General features: G+C 46.6%; 2 protein-coding genes across 5 annotated transcripts in view; one reads left to right on the top strand and one right to left on the bottom strand.

Moving 5' to 3' along the window:
* The window catches only part of LOC140398673 (peptidyl-prolyl cis-trans isomerase FKBP10-like), a 30,756-nt gene extending 17,791 nt beyond the window's left edge, over positions 1–12,965 (top strand). Inside the window, exons 7-11 of the mRNA XM_072487649.1 lie at positions 2,091–2,236; positions 4,497–4,686; positions 6,456–6,598; positions 7,458–7,621; positions 11,829–12,965. Of these exons, the coding sequence (XP_072343750.1) occupies positions 2,091–2,236; positions 4,497–4,686; positions 6,456–6,598; positions 7,458–7,621; positions 11,829–12,017 (832 nt within the window). The 3' untranslated portion in view covers positions 12,018–12,965. The remainder of the gene's footprint in view (positions 1–2,090; positions 2,237–4,496; positions 4,687–6,455; positions 6,599–7,457; positions 7,622–11,828) is intronic.
* LOC140398674 (cytosolic 5'-nucleotidase 3-like) overlaps positions 562–16,864 on the bottom strand; it is a 36,015-nt gene continuing 19,712 nt past the window's right edge. For 3 of the 4 annotated variants that reach the window (XM_072487653.1, XM_072487651.1, XM_072487650.1), the window contains exons 9-10: positions 16,222–16,269; positions 562–1,971 (exon numbers count right to left, since the gene is read on the bottom strand). In XM_072487653.1, coding sequence (XP_072343754.1) covers positions 1,672–1,971; positions 16,222–16,269 — 348 coding nt within the window. In that variant the 3' untranslated portion in view covers positions 562–1,671. Of the gene's footprint in view, positions 1,972–13,866; positions 16,270–16,864 lie in introns of those variants that run through there. The other variant, XM_072487652.1, reaches the window with a different exon arrangement.

The raw sequence follows: 16,864 nt of genomic DNA, 5'->3' as shown, positions 1-16,864 counted from the left end.
AACATCCCATCCAAAATATGGTATCTCTGACAGGGCAGCACTCACTCAGTACTGAAGTAACATCAGTGGGCCCTGAACCCACAATCTTCCTTCTAACTGAGGTGACCAATGAGTTACAGCCGATCGCTTGGTCGGAGTGGTCCCGGCACTGACCAACATCTTCCACGTAAAGCAGAAATTGCACAGTGATGTGAATGACTGGGTCTCTAATCGCCGGGTGTGATACCGAGAGGAGGGACAGAAGTCATGGCTATTCTTGCAGTACTAAATTACTTTGTTTTTTCTAAAATAAAATAAAACCCATGCACATAGATGTCAGATGTGTCCTGTTTCCCCCGCTCAGCCTACTTTCTGTAGCTGCTGCTGTCCCAATCAAGTGGGAAGAGGGAGAAACCGAGCCCAGCAATGATGCTGCTACTTTCTATTTCTCACCTAAATCTCCAAGTCAATCAGCCGGCACAACAGGGGAGCAAAGTATGGATTGGAATGGTGGGTTAAATATTGCCAAACCGGACCTGGCCCGGCTCCGGCGGGGGGGGGGGGGGGGGGGGGGGGCACACTGAGTGGTTAGTTGGTGACTGAACCAGATTTTAATAGTTTTTGCATCCTGACAATGATGTACCTCGTGCAGGACTGTACAGGCCAACACAACCAGAGACCCTGAACTGGGGCCTTTCTTAAAATATAGAATTTTAACCCTTTGAATAACAAGTTCTCCTATAAGAATTTATTTCAAAACCTTGCTGAAGTTTTAACATGTGGAATTTGAGGAATAAAATGCAGCAGGTAATGCAAGTTACCCTGTAGTTGTAAATATTTATATGGTTCTTGTTAAACTAATTGTTTGTGATTATTGTGTGATTATATATACACAAACCGCAGGGTTTAAAGGGTTAATGTTAGAACCTTCGGTTCATGCAGGTCTCTGGAAGATTCCGGCCCTGATGGAACTTTGACCTTTCACGCTTTGCATTTCCAGGAGTTTTTGGGCGGTCTGTTACTGAGCAGTGAGTTTACAGGGCTCCGCGGCTGTGAGCTGAGAACCTTCCGTCTGGCTTGTAAACGCCCCTTGGGAGCAGGTAGTGTGGTTTGGGTTTGAGTTGGTTTATTGCAATTGGAGCAGGGGTTGGGCGATTTGGGGGGGGGGGGGGGTTAGTGAGGGAGGGCAGTGATGAGATTTTATTTTGTACGTGTCTTTTTAAAATAGAGTACCCAATTTATTTTTTCCAATTAAGGGCCGATTTTAGTTGGCCAATCCACCTACCCTGCACATCTTTGGGTTGTGGGGTGAAACCCACGCAAACACGGGGAGAATGTGCAAACTCCACACGGACAGTGACCCAGAGCCGGGATCGAACCTGGGACCTCGGCCGTGAGGCAGCAGGGCTAACCCACTGCGCCACCGTGCCCCCCCCCCCCTCTCGTGTCTTTACTAACTTGCTAAAATGTGTTTTTTTGCCCCTCTGTGAATGATCTGATTTATCGGGTAGTACCAAGCTCCTTAGACAGCTTGGCAAAGAGGCAGCACAGGTCAATGGCACCAAGGAAGATAGTCAACAACTATCACTTGGCCAATTCCCTGGTGCTGGCTGATGCTGGGATAGAAGTCTGCCGGTCAGCCCCAGTGTTATCTCTTCATGTGCAATGCCTGGACACTTGTGTATCGGCCGGCTATTGGACATGAGTGCACTTCCCAGTCTGAACCTGCCTTTGCCTCGGGTTCAGATTCAGATGTTTTCCAACAGGACTCTCCAATCGATGATCAGCAAAGACTGCTGCCCATCTTCGTCCACATTTTGTGCTCTTTTTCATTGGGCTGGTTGGGACACAGACTGGGGCCATAACTGTAACCCCCTGGTGGATAGAACTGTGGGTGCTGCATGTTTCATCGAGGAGGAGGGAGGGGGACAGTTCTCCAGCTGCTGTCAGTGTAGCTCTGTTCCTGTTGATTCCACAGCTTAACATCTGTAACTGAAGCAGAAATTGAAATGGCTTCATCATCTGGTACTGATCAAACTCGCAGAAGCCTCTTGCGGTGTTGTCATATTTGACAAAATACTCAGTGTTTCTAAATTGTGTTTTTAACCCAGTTACTCACGGAACAATACATACGATACGTACATCGGGATGGGTTTCGTCATTCCTGGGGTAGACCAAGGTTTACTGGGAGCATGTTTGGGAGAACGACGGCGCGTCATTATTCCACCGCACTTGGCCTACGGGGAGGATGGTGTTGGTAAGAAATGTACATTTTCACTCCAGCCGCACTGGGATTTCGCCTCTCCATACGTTATCTTTGTAATCTCCAACTGCCCTCCCAGATATCGGCATTGCTCTATCTCCGCTCCCTCTGCCACAAGCTCTGGAATTTCCTCTCTCAATCTCTCTGCCACACGTAACTCTTTTTAAAACATTCATTAAAATCTATCTCTTTAGCCAAGATTTTCATTTCTGTCCTAACATCTCATTATTGGTTCATTGTCAGCAATAACGCTACTAAAGGAATTTTACAGCACAAAAGGAGGACCTTCAGCCCATGTCCATGCCAGCCATCAAGCACCTATCTACTCCAATCCCATACTCCAGCACTTGGTCCATAGCCTTGCTATTGCGTTCTAAATGCTTCTTGAACGTTGTATGGGCTCCTGCTTCTACCCCCTTTCAGGCAGCGAGTTTCCAATTCCCACCACCCTCTGGGTGAGAAAGATTTTCCTCTAAACCTCCTGCCCCTTATCCTGAATCTATGCCCCTATGTGGACTGGCGTGGAACATTTTACTATATTAAAGGTGTTATTTAAGTGCAAGTTGTTGTCACACTAAAATCATAACTGACAAAACTACAGAGAAAGGGAAACCACAGATAGCTTGTTGCTGTTTTCTCTGATTGTCAAACTGGTATGTATTCCACACACAGAGCAGCTGTCCATTTAGAGGAATTTTGAACCGCACCAATAATTAGCTTCTCTTGACCCTGGATGTCTTTAGACCATTTCCTCACCTACCTGAGTCTGTGTAAAGGGCAAGAGTTAGTGGCTAACTATTGAAATCAAACCCCAAATAACCTAACTAGGAACAATACCATAGACAAATCGGGAATTATTGGAGATCGAGATCGCCGTCTACCATTGGGTAGTCACATGATCCAATGATAATGGTATTACTGACCAATCACCGTGATCTATCTCCATCAATGAGTGTACAACAGACCTAGTGATGGAGGCATTTGGGAACCAGATATTGACCCACCCCCTGCTCCAGCTGAGCACAAACCAGTCACCATGTATCATATTCTATACTCTATCCTATAATGTTACCTTTCCTTCAGGAGTCTTTAATTTGCATTAGAATTCATTAATATTATCTAGTGTTGGTTGTTGATGTATCCTTTGGGTCTATTATTCTTGAAACAGTCAAATAGTTTGTCATGCTGGAAGTACCTATTCCTTTTTTTAAGAATCCTAAAACAGCATTCTCAATACCCCTCAATTTCTTTCAGTGAGAACATGCCCAATACACATGCACCCTCACCTCCCCCATAATCCAATCCCCTCAGACAGTATATGACAAAAGATATCCTTATTAAAGGGACTGTGAAAGTCTCCGCGATTGCTGATGTGGTGTTGCGCCAAATACAATGGAAATGTCTTTGGTTCCAGCCTGGTTTGTGCTCAGTGGGTTGGGCCAGTACACAGGTGAAAGGGAATGTACTTTTGGCCTCCACATGGGGTAGAGAGGCTTAAAAACCATCCAGAAATCTTACTCCTGCGTTAATATAATTGAGAAACCAACTGACTAATGGGAAGAATGAATTCCAGGCTAACGCGGAGATGATGCCAACCCCACCTGGTCTGTATGGCTCTGTTTCATCAAGTGGGCCTTCACTAAACAGGCAATCCAGAGGTTGCTGGTGTATATCTTGGGTGTATGCAAACTCAGGTATTTCAAAGAGTAGGAGAACTTTGTCCCTCAACATCACCATAGTAGATCTTTGGATCACTTATTTTTTTAAAATAAGTTTGAGTCCCCAATTTTTTCCAATTAAGGGGCAATTTAGCGCGGCCAATCCACCTAGCCTGCACATCTTTGGGTTGTGGGGGCGAAACCCACACAAACACGGGGAGAATGTGCAAACTCCACAGACAGTGACCCAGAGCCGGGATCGAACCTGGGACCTCAGTGGCACGAGGCAGCAGTGCTAACCACTGCACCACCTTGCTGCCCAGATCACTTATTTTCTGGCTGTTTTGGGGATCTTGCTGTGCACACATTAGCTGCTGCTTTTCCTACATTACGATAGTGACTACATTTCGAAAAGTACTTCATTGGCTGTAAAATGCTTTGAGTTAGATGTCTCTCGTCTTCCTTTCTTCCCATTCCTTTTTTCTCCGCTGAATTCCTTTGTGTCTCAATGGGTGTATCTGCTGAATAAAGTTGATTTATGTTTTACAAAGTTCTTCTGTCCCGTGGATTGACTCTGTCTGGATTTTGATCTGCAGCCAATACGATTCCAGCCTCTGCTGTCCTCATCTTTGATGTTCACATCATCGATTTCCACAATCCAAAGGACAAAGTAGAAATCCAATCCTACTTCAAGCCAGATGCCTGCAAGGAGATGTCCCAGATAAATGACTATGTGACATACCATTACACTGCTTCTCTCCTGGACGGTACCCAGCTTTACACCTCGTACGTCATACAGCTTTTTATTGAAGTTATCATTTGAGATGGAAAGGGGACAATGCAAGTTTGAACAACTGGGAGTATTAAATAGTTGATGTATATTCCTGCAAAATGCAATGGAGTCTTCACACATCAGGGGCGGGATTCTCTGACCCCACGCCGGGTCGGAGAATCGCTGGGGGCTGGCGTGAATCCTGCCCCCGCCGTGTCCCGAATTCTCCGCCACCAGAGATTCGGCGGGGGCGGGAATCGCGCTGCGCCAGTCGGCGGGGGCGGGAATCGAACTGCGCCCGTCAGCGGGCCCACCCCCGCCGATTCTCCGGCCCGTGATGGACCGAAGTCCCGCTGCTGGAATGCCTGTCCCGCCAACGTGGATTAAACCACCCTTTGAACGGCGGGACAAGGCGGCGCGGGCAGGCTCCCGGGCGATCTGGCCCCGGGGGGGGGGTGCCCCCACGGTGGCCTGGCCCGCGATCGGGGCCCGCTGATCCGCGGGCGGGCCTGTGACGTGGGGCCACTCTTTTTCTTCCGCCTTCGCCATGGTCTTCAGTATGGCAGAGGCGGAAGAGACCCCCTCCCCTGCGCATGCAGCCGCTGACGCTCCCGCGCATGCGTCGCCCGGTGAAGACCTTCCAAAGGCCTTTCCCGCCAGCCGGCGGAGCACAAACCACTCCGGCGTGGGCCTAGCCCCTCAAGGTGAAGGCTTGGCCCCTAAAGGTGCAGAGACGTCCGCACCTTTGGGGCAGCCCGATGCCAGAGTGGTTCCCGCCACTCCATTATGCTGGAACCCCCCCCTGCCCCACCGGGTACGGGAAAATCCCGCCCCAGAGTCCTTGCCCACAGTGATAGACAAAGCCCCAGTGAGGTAAAGTGGCCACAGTCCCAGATGACTGTAGGCTGCTTTCCCCTTTGATTGGGAGCTGGTGGTGATTTAACCTGAAGATCGCCACACCTCGGGCGAGGGGCAAGGTTGAGAAGTAGGGACCCTTTTATGAATAACTTCAGCTGGTACGGGAATTGAACCCATGCTGCTGAGCTCGCTCTGTATCACAAACCGGCTGTCCAGCAAACTGAGCTAAACCGGCCCAGTACAGCCTGAGCACGTAATCTGGGTTGATATTCCAATGCAGCACTAAGGGAGTACTGCACTGTCAGGGTGCTGTCTTTTGTATAGGACATTAAACTGAGGCCCCTTCCATCCTGCACGGGTGGATTTTGGATACGGCCTATCAGCTATTTTTGATTTGGGAAACTTGAGGAGAAAAAAAATCTTTCAAATTACCAAATAACAACCGAGGTTAATTGACTCAACGGCAATAGCTCTATAGTTAGACCATGTGCGATGTTAGAATTGACGTTTAGCATTGACTGGGTTTGGGAGAATAACGATCAGACCGAATTCTCACTACGATTCATCTACAGGAAGGGGCGGGTATGTGGATTCAGGGGCAGACAGATTTAGGGCTTGGCTAATGGGATCCAGTGCGGGGGTTGTCAAACAGCTTGTCTGTCTGCCTTGGCTCACATTCACCCTGGGATAAGGAGGGTAGTATTATACTGATGCCAGATACCCGAGCAACCAACCGGGTTAACAAGAGTATTTGGTTCTGAAGTGATTGAGTGGGTGCGGCAACACTCCGCTAAGGGGATAGACATGATTGGGGTTGGTTGTCGACAGTACTTGACTCCTGATATCAGCTTTTCCTAACAAATGAATTGCTGAAGTTTTAACTGCAAGAAATTTCTTTTCCCACCGTCCCCTATTATTCCTCTAGCTATGATTTTGACGTTCCTCCAACTTTAATCCTGGGCTCCTCCAAAACGATTGCAGGACTGAATCAAGGCTTGCTTGGAATGTGCGTTGGAGAGAAACGGATTTTGACGATTCCGCCACATCTTGGTCACGGAGAGAAGGGAGGTGAGGAAAGCTGAATCTCGGTCATTATGGAACTTGGTTACACGCTACACCTGGCCTGTTACCACAGGAAATTGAGTTGGGGCAGTCATGTGCATTCACACACACTTCCATGTCGGGTAGACCCCCCCCCCCCCCAATCTGAAAACCAATTTCCCTCTCCATGCTGGACTACCTCCAAATGATTAAGGTCCTTTTGAGAAAAGAAGCTTCCTGTCCTTGAGGTCTGAGCTTACACCCAACTCCATACCCGCACCAATATCTTAAATTGCCAGCGAGACACATGGTTATGTCAAACCCACCGTCAAGAGGTTCATGACGACAGCACCTTCTCATGCCAACTAGGGCTGGGCAATAAATGCAGCAATGCCCATGACCCCTGAATAAATACTGTCCTTGCTCATCCTACATTACCCTGCCTGAAGTTAATGTCCAACATCGTGGTTTTACCTGATGTTTGTACAATGAGCCTTGTTCAGCAGTCATGTGATTCTGACTTGCTACTTTCCATTGAATCCCTTGTCCCATCCTACCTGCTCAATGTAAGGAACAGGTTATTCATTTTCCAGGGCGTTCTGCCATTCCGTTAGATCCTTGCTAATATGTCTTAGCTCCATTTACCCATCTTGATTCCATAACCCTCAATATCCTTCCTTATCCAACAAAAACTCATCCGATCCTCCGATTTCACCCCCCCCCCCCCCCCCCCCCCCACTCAGTGTTCCTTTGAACATGTGATGCTAATCCAATGTTCAGAGCTGTGGAAGATCCTTTACTGTTGTTGTCTCCTTGCTCAAATGTCGACCACAGGGTAAATTTGAGTGTTCTTTTTTTTTGTCTTCTTTCCTCCTGCCCTGCACAGCTGGAAATGTGCCAGGCAGTGCAGTGATGCAGTTCAACGTTGAACTGCTGAAAATGAAACCAGGGGTTCCAGAGGGTTACCTGTTCATCTGGAATGATAAAGCACCAGCCAAACTTCATGAGGAGCTTGACATCAACCAGGATGGAGAGATCATATTTGAAGAGGTAATGTGCAGCAGTTTCTTCATAACTAATGGAACCCTGGGTTACAACATGAAATGTCACTAAACTGAGTCCTGCCACATTCCATGCACATCTACTGTAATCACTTTCAATTCTGATCTCTGCCACATTCCTGTGCTGTTTTCCTAAGCCTGGTGTGATTCAAATGGATCTACGAATGTCTCCATAGCTCTCAATCCCTTTTATTCAACAGGAATTGATCAACAGCTTAGTGTCTTGGGGAATCTGGGAGCAGGGACTAATTGACTCTCCAGTGATCAGCACTGCTGCCTCACAGCTCCAGGGATTCGGGTGACATGGCAGCACAGTGGTTAGCACTGCTGCCTAACAGCTCCAGGGACACTGGAGGCATGGCAGCACAGTGGTTAGCACTGCTGCCTCACAGCTCCAGGGACACTGGAGGCATGGCAGCACAGTGGTTAGCACTGTTGCCTCACAGCTCCAGGGTCCCAGGTTCAATTCCTGCCTCGGGTGACTGTCTGTGTGCAGTTTGCACTTTGTTGCCGTGTCTGCGTGGGTTTCCTCCGGGTGCTCTGGTTTCCCACAGTCCGAAGATGTGTAGGTTAGGTGGATTGGCCATGATACATTGCCAAGTGCCAAAAGGGTAGGTCGGGTTACTGGGTTATGGGGATGGGGTGGAAGCCTGGGCTTAAGTGGGATGCTCTTCCCATGGGCTGGTGCAGACCCGATGGGCCGAATGGCCTCCTTCAGCACTGCAAATTCTATGATCTTGAACATAGTCCCATAGGGTTCCCAGGGTGCTTTAAGAGCATCATAAGACCAAACCTTGACATCGATGGGGGGGTCAAAGAGTTAGGGTTGAAGGAGCAGAAAAGTATTGAGGCAGAGAGATTTAGAGAGGAAATTCCAGAGCTTAGTAGTCCAAGCAGCTGAAGGCAAAGCCATTAATGGTGGGATGAAGGATATTGGAAACAAAAGAACAAAATCTGAATTCTCGAGGCTTGTGGAGCTGGAGGAGATTACAGAGATTGGGAAGTCGCGGCCATGTACAGAATTGAAAATGAAGTTGAGAAAAAGGCATTGTCGGACCAGGAACCGACGTTGGTCAGTGAGCATAGTGTGTGACTTTTATGAAGGGAATTAATTGACCCACAGTCAATCCCTGCTCGGTGGGATAGAAATGTTCCAATTTCTAACTGCTAGAGTTCGGTACTCATTGACCAGTGAGACTGCAAGTCTTCCAGTATTCTGAAGAATCTAGAACAGCTCTTGAGTCTCCAGATAAAATGTTTATTCACCTTGAATCTAGTTTCTCAGTGAAGGGAGAAAGAATTTCCAATTGCTGGGTGTTTTACATGTTATCATTTTAAGGTAGAGTAATTGAAACGGGGCTCAGTCTTCCGAAACTGGATAAAAGTGACCTGGACAGCGTCAGAATAATTGTCTTTCCTTCTCCTCTCACACCTCAGTCCCTTGATCAAACATGGCGGATATACAGGAGAAACTCTGCAATCCGTTATTCCCTGAGGCAGACATAGACCTTTGGGGGCCATACAGCCCCCCCGACCCCTGGTGAGGGCCTGACCCCCCCCCCCCCCCCCCAACCTCAGCTCTCATAACGCAAGACACGGAAACCCAAAATCCAGCCCTCAATGCCCAGCCTTCTCACCCTCTCCCTTGTTGCCTGGCCTCTGGTCGAGCTGCCCCACTCCTGCTGACCACTGCTCCCAGATTCCCCAAGACACTATGCTAGCGCTTGCCTGGCCCTCTCCGCTCCTCCCAACTGCTGCTCTGCTCAATCTCGACTCTGGGCTGGGCCTCAACTCTAGATAACTGTTTGTGATCCTGGTTCCTGGCTATCTAGCCTGGCCTCTGCGTCTCTCACCCTCGCTGCCTGGTCCCGTTGCTGCCCGGTCCAGGCCCCTCTCAGCTCTGCCTGGCTGGCTTCTGTTCGAATCGCCCCAGTTCCACCGCTCGCCGATTTCCTGAGACATGATGGGCAGCGCTTGTCTGGCCTTCTATGCACTTCCTGACTAATGCTAATAATTATAACTATTTTAAAAGAAACAACTTCCCCGTTGGGGAATTGAACCCCGGGTTTGCCACATAACAGGTGGGGATACGAACCACTATACTAACGAGAAGCGGACGAGGTTAATGATGTGGTATAAATGGACTTCCAGGGGCGGCACGATGGCACAGTGGTTAGCACTGCTGCCTCACGGCGCCGAAGACCCGGGTTCGATCCCGGCCCCAGGTCACTATTCGTGTGGAGTTTGCACATTCTCCCCGTGTCTGCGTGGGCCTCACCCCCACAACCCAAAGATGTGCAGGTTAGGTGAATTGGTCACACGAAATTGCCCCTTGGAAATAAAAATGAATTGGGTACGCTAAATTTAAAAATAAATGGCCTTCCAAAAGGCATTTTATACAATGCTGCAGGACAGTCTTGTGAACAAAGTTAGAGCTCATGGAATAAAAGGAACAATGGCAACATGGATACAGAATTGGCTGAGTGACAGAGGAATGGAGGAAGGATTTATACTGAAGTTCACCAGACCCTAATTATTCTGATTAGATTGAATGACCTATACCTCTTTACAGGGTACAGTTTCAAAATTTGAGAATCATATAAAACTTGAAAGCATTGTCGACTGAGGATATTGCAGAACTTCAAAAGGACAATCACTAAGCACAAATCTTTGTTCTGTTAACACGTTCTGCTATCTTACGTTTATGCTACCATCCGCATCTTCATTAGTCTTTAATGCTACCGTTAACATTCCCGTTGTCTTGTAACCATGACGACTTTGTCCATCTCTCCTTAGCACCAATCAGTCCTTGACCCTCTATTCTTCTCCACCCCCCCCCCACTCTCCAACCATATAATCTATCACATTTCTACCCCCTTCAGCTCTAAAGAAGTCATATGGACTTGAAACACTAACTCTGTTTCGCTCTCCACAGGTGCTAGCTGACCTGCTGAATCTTTCCAGCATTTTCTGTTTTTATTTCAGTCCTGTTCTGGATGTCATACCCTCATAAGGGTGTGAAGGTGTTGGAGAGAGCACGCACACTGGCAGAATTTTGCTTTTATTCAAAAGTATAGACCGGTCAAAATGGGCAGAGGACCTGAGCAGGTTGTAAATTTAACCAGTAGAGAAGTGTGAAGTGAATCATCTTGGTACGAAGAAAATGGAGATTTAATATAAAGGATACAATTCTAAAAGGATTGCAGGAGCACCGGGATCAGGATGTACATGCATATCTGTGTGGGTTTCCTCTGGGTGCTCCGGTTTCCTCCCACAAGTCCCGAAAGACGTGCTGTTAGGTGAATTGGATATTCTGAATTCTCCCTCTGTGTACCCAAACAGGCGCCGGAATGTGGCGACTAGGGGCTTTTCACAGTAACTTCATTGCAGTGTTAATGTAAGCCTACTTGTGACAATAATAAATATTATTATTATATAATTGAAGGTGGCAGGACCAGGTTGAGTGTGTGATTAATAAAGCAAGGGAGTTATGTTAAACCCGTATAAAACATTGGTTCGTCCTTTTGTACAAAAGCAAAACTTGCAGAAACTGAAATGAAAACAAAAATGCTGGAAATAGCCAGCAGGGCAGGCAGCATCTGTGGAGAAAAACCGTTGACATTTCAGGCCAAGGATCTTTCATTTAGACCTCGTTTAGCCTCAGCTGGAGTATTGCGTCCAGTTCTGGATGCCACACTCTGGGAAAGCATTTCCTAGAGTGTAGAAAAGATTAATGAGAATCCTTCCAGGGATGAGGAACTCATTACATCAAAGATTGGAGACGTTAGAACAGTTTTCTTTGGAGGAGAGGAGGTTAAGAGACCATAAACCGTAGGAGGAGTAGGCCATTTGGCCCCTCGAGTCTGCTCTGCTAGTCAATATCGTGACTTATCTGGTATAACCCTCAACTCGAGGAGGGGTTAGAATCTGGAATGGACTACACAAATTTCCGGAGGCAGGATCATTGTGGAGGTGTTCAAGAGGGAATTGGATTATTATTTGAAAAGGAAGAATGTGCAGGGTTACAAGGAGAAGGCTGGGTAGTGTCATTAAATGAGTTGCTCCTTCAGAGGGCCAGTACAGACTTCATGGGCCAAATGGTTACAACACAAGGAGAGTATTCTGTTAATTTTGTGATAAGGCCCTGCCCTGGGTTACTCTGGGGTTTTAACTTTCCTTGTGCTCTGTTTGGACAGTTTTCTAGTTACATCATGACACAGGTCGATCAAGGCAAGGGCCGTCTCTCACCCACCGATGATCCTGTCAAGCTGATAAAGGACATGTTTGGGAATCAAGACCGGAATCATGATGGGAAAATCACTCCAGATGAACTCAAACTGAAAACCGACGAGGATAATGAACAGCTTGTGAAGGACGAGCTCTGAATATTTAAAAAAAAAAACTTTCCATAGTTTCCCAAAGCAGGCACCCTACAAACACACAACATTGGAAGAAATTATTTCAACTCTGTTCTGTTAAATAACTCGCTTGATCCCGATTGAATTTTCCCTCTCTCTATTCTCTCTAATGCTATTGGTCCCAATTTTCTCCTTTTCATAATTGTTCCTTCTACATGGTCCTCGGATCAACTCTCCTGCTATCTGCGTTAGGACTGTGAACATTGCTCAATGACACTCAAACCTAAATATTCTGGGTGGGAGTGGCAATCCGTTCACAGAGTGGAAATTTCTTGGTAAACAGATCTACCAGTCTGGTGTAAACCTCTCTTATCCCCAATTGGAGATGGACAACAAAGATTTTCATAGAGAACTTAAGTGTGATCTGAAATGTTTCTTGTCCTCCCATTCCACTTTTGTCTTTCCTTTCCCCTTCCCCATATAGCGAGGTCAGCTTTGGATCTCTAAAGCCACCTCAGCAGCAATCACACAATTGCTCAAGTTCAGGGAATGAGCCACACGGGGGGTGGGGCGTGCACCTTTTAACGCTTTGGGAGAACTGCCTTCTGTGCCCAGGGCTCAGAATCCTGCCTCACGGCTTATGTCCTGGTTGAGTTCAGTACCTTCCAATCGCTGTGTTTATTGGATGGGGAAAGTTACTCAAGGCCATGTCTTGTCTTATACCCATCCTTGACTTTCATTCTTGTTAATTTTCTTGTGTTCAGGGTATTTCACATATTTTTCCATGTGTTTATTTTTTACATTGAGTGGATTTTTGTGCAGAGTATCTGTTGGATGCAGTGTGTCCCTGGGCTCGTCTAGTTTGAAGCGGGGGCTTCAGGGTTTGCCTTGATGTTTGGTGCTGTATATTTAGGATGCAAGTGTGGAGAATTCCCACGGTGTTTGAGAAAGGGTAAATAAATGTTTTTCTTTAGACTTTCTTCTCATTTTGTCTCATTTAGATGGTTATAGTCTCAGGAAATTAACAGCTGTTGCTGGCATTTATTACCCATCAATGGTTGCCCTGAGTGGCAGCAAATGACAGAGTTTTGATGGGCCTTCAGACTACAATTAGATATCAATCACTAGGTGCAGATCATTTAAGGATGGCCAAGTTCCCTTTTCCAAAGGGATATGAATAGCTATTTTTATAATACCGACTTCCAGGGTGAGCTTGTTTTATGGAAAACTAGTTCAATAACAACCTGCATTCTTCCTGGGATTGCTGAACGTGCGATGTAATCAGAGATGAGGCTCTGGAGATCTGCCAGCAACCATAATCCAGTAGGATTGAATTCTTTCAGAGGTTCCTTTACCAGGAGGGATTAAAATGGCAATAACCAAAACAATTCTTTGTCGGTTACCAGAGAAATCTGCACGCATCAAGTTCACACATTTCCTTCACCAACATACAACAGTGATGGGCAACCCAGGTTAGCGTGGGTCACATGAGGCCCTCCTTCATCTCAGTGGGCTGCAAGATTGACATCAGCCTTATTTATTAACCATGACCACAGTTGTAAGATTTAGTTCATGCTGAATATTTCATAAGTTATGGAAATCAACTTGAAATGGTAAATGCAAAAGAAATATTTACACCTTGGATGCAGAGGGAGCGCACAGCTCTCACAGTCAATGTTGTGAGCAATCAGCACGCACCTCACTTCACCCCCCCCTTTGGCTTATGCGCAAATCGCTACAGCCACACCAACAGGAACAATCTTAAGAATGTGGCAAACTTGCGTGTGGGTAACGGTCAACAAAATGTCTCCTGGGCCACAGGCTGCTCACCACTGACACACAACAGACAACCATACATAGCCACTAAAGACTTCAGTTCTTTTATGTTGCAAATATTTTATTTAAAATCAGAACTTTGAAACCTTGATAGGAGTGTAAGGGAGCCAGCAAGTTAAAAGCCCTACAGTTAGAACATAGAACATTGCAGCGCAGTACAGGCCCTTCGGCCCTCGATGTTGTGCCGACCTGTGAAACCACTCTAAAGCCCATCTACACTATTCCCTTATCGTCCATATGTCTATCCAATGACCATTTGAATGCCCTTAGTGTTGGCGAGTCCACTACTGTTGCAGGCAGGGCATTCCACGCCCTTACTACTCTCTGAGTAAAGAACCTACCTCTGACGTCTGTCTTATATCTATCTCCACTCAATTTAAAGCTGTGTCCCTTCGTGCTAGACATCACCATCCGAGGAAAAAGGCTCTCACTGTCCACCCTATCCAATCCTCTGATCATCTTGTATGCCTCAATTAAGTCACCTCTTAACCTTCTCTCTAACAAAAACAGCCTCAAATCCCTCAGCCTTTCCTCATAAGATCTTCCCTCCATACCAGGCAACATTCTGGTAAATCTCTGCACCCTTTCCAATGCTTCCACATCCTTCCTATAATGCGGCAACCAGAATTGCACGCAATACTCCAAATACAGCTGCAACATGACCTCATGGCTCCGAAACTCAATCCCTCTACCAATAAAAGCCAACACACCGTACGCCTCCTTAACAACCCTCTCAACCTGGGTGGCAACTTTCAGGGATCTATGTGCATGGACACCGAGATCTCTCTGCTCATCCACACTGCCAAGAATCTTACCATTAGCCCAGTACTCTGTCTTCCTGTTATTCCTTCCAAAATGAATCACCTCACACTTTTCTGCATTAACCTCCATTTGCCACCTCTCAGCCAAGCGCTGTAGCTTATCTATGTCCCTCTGTAACTTGTAACATCCTTCCGCACTGTCCACAACTCCACTGACTTTCGTGTCATCTGCAAATTTTCTCACCCATCCTTCTACGCCCTCCTCCAAGTCTTTATAAAAATGACAAACAGCAGTGGCCCCAAAACAGATCCTTGTGGTACACCACTAGTAACTTGACTTCAGTCTGAACATTTCCCATCAACCACCACTCTTTGTCTTCTTCCAGCTAGCCAATTTCTGATCCAAACTGCTAAATCACCCTGAATCCCATGCCTCCATATTTTCTGCAGTAGCCTACCGTGGGGAACCTTATCAAACGCTTTACTGAAATCCATATACACCACATCAACTGCTTTACCCTCGTCCACCTGTTTGGTCACCTTCTCAAAGAACTCAATAAGGTTTGTGAGGCACGACCTACCCTTCACAAAACCGTGTTGACTATCTCTAATCAAATTATTCCTTTCCAGATGATTATACATCCCATCTCTTATAAACCTTTCCAAGATTTTGCCCACAACAGAAGTAAGGCTCACTGGTCTATAGTTACCGGGGTTGTCTCTACTCCTCTTCTTGAACAAGGGGACAACATTTGCTATCCTCCAGTCTTCTGGCACTATTCCTGTCGACAAAGATGACTTAAAGATCAAAGTGACTGTTTTTAAGAACAAGCTTAGGTGGGGTTACTGGGTTAGGGTGGAGGTGTGGGCTGAGGTAGGGTGCTCTTTCCAAGGGCCGGTGCAGACTCGATGGGCTGAATGGCCTCCTTCTGCACTGTAAATTCTATGATAACACAATTTACCTACACAAAGAAACAGAATAATAAAGAAAATAGATTTTCTTAAAATAAATTTAGAGTATCCAATTCTTTTTTTCCCAATTTAATTGGCAATTTAGCGTGGCCAATCCACCTACCCTGCACTTCTTTGGGTTATGGGGTGAGATCCACGCAAACATGGGGAGAATGTGCAAACTCCGCATGGACAGTGACCCGGGGCCAGGATCGAATCTTAGGCTACGTTTGACACTAAAAACTATAAAACCGCCACTCTCGTTTTAAAATACTACACTGGATTACGAACAGGGCGAGTCCAGTTGTTCTGAGCCTGCTCAGCACAGGGTGCCTTGTTTGTGCATCACAGACCACATTAATCAAACCCCAGATTTCTCTCCCAAGTCTGAGCCAGTATTGATATTTTCAAGATGCCTAATGAAATGAAATGAAATGAAAATTGCTTATTGTCACAAGTAGGCTTCAAATGAAGTTACTGTGAAAAGCCCCTAGTCGCCACATTCCGGCGCCTGTTTGGGGAGACTGGTACGGGAATTGAACCGTGCTGTTGGCCTGCTTTCAAAGCCAGCGATTTAGCCCAGTGTGCTAAACAGCCCCTGCCTCACAGTAATTTGGCAATAGACCAGGATTAAGAACATGCTGCAGGATTCCATTAGCTACAGCCAAGGTTTCGTCACTCACAAGGACAATGTCATACGAGGCCAGGTATTTGTCTAGGAGTTGATCGACCTGCAGGAGAAACAAAGACACAGAAAAGGTGTGAGAGATTTATAGGAGAATCTACAATGAATTGTCTTCAGTGGGTAAAGATCCTCACACTGCTACTGAGCCCTGCAGGTCAGCAATACCAGCTCTGTGCTTAATTAACTGATTGCAGCAACACCATACTAGCAAGCCTTAACCTGGCTTCGGTGACCAGAACAAAGAATACAGCACAGGAACAGGCCCTTCGGCCCTCCAAGACCGTACCAGTCATGATACTGACCGTTGCCAAAACCCTCATCACTTCCTTGTGCCGTAATCCTCTACCCTGGGGTCCCAGATGAAAGGCAGTCCACACTCTAACTCTTGACGCATGCAGAGTTAGCACTTGAATTTGGGTGACAAAGGATTGATTGTTAAAAGCGATGCCTACCCTAGTCAAATATATGTCCTGTCTGGCACATGAGGAATAGCATCTTGGGCAAGTCACAGCATCTATTTATGTAACTGTACCCCAGCACGGCTCAAAAAACAATCAGCTAATTGACTGAGGTTTTAGGATTTTTAAAGGAGTTTAGAGGTTAAACAGAGAGAAACCTTTCTGTCTAGAACAAGAGGCTAT

The sequence above is a fragment of the Scyliorhinus torazame genome, chromosome 21, assembly GCF_047496885.1.
Source record: "Scyliorhinus torazame isolate Kashiwa2021f chromosome 21, sScyTor2.1, whole genome shotgun sequence".
NCBI classification, from domain to species: Eukaryota; Metazoa; Chordata; class Chondrichthyes; order Carcharhiniformes; family Scyliorhinidae; genus Scyliorhinus; species Scyliorhinus torazame.
The sequence above is the reverse complement of the archived record's forward strand: the minus strand, read 5'-3'. Positions and strand labels throughout refer to the sequence as shown.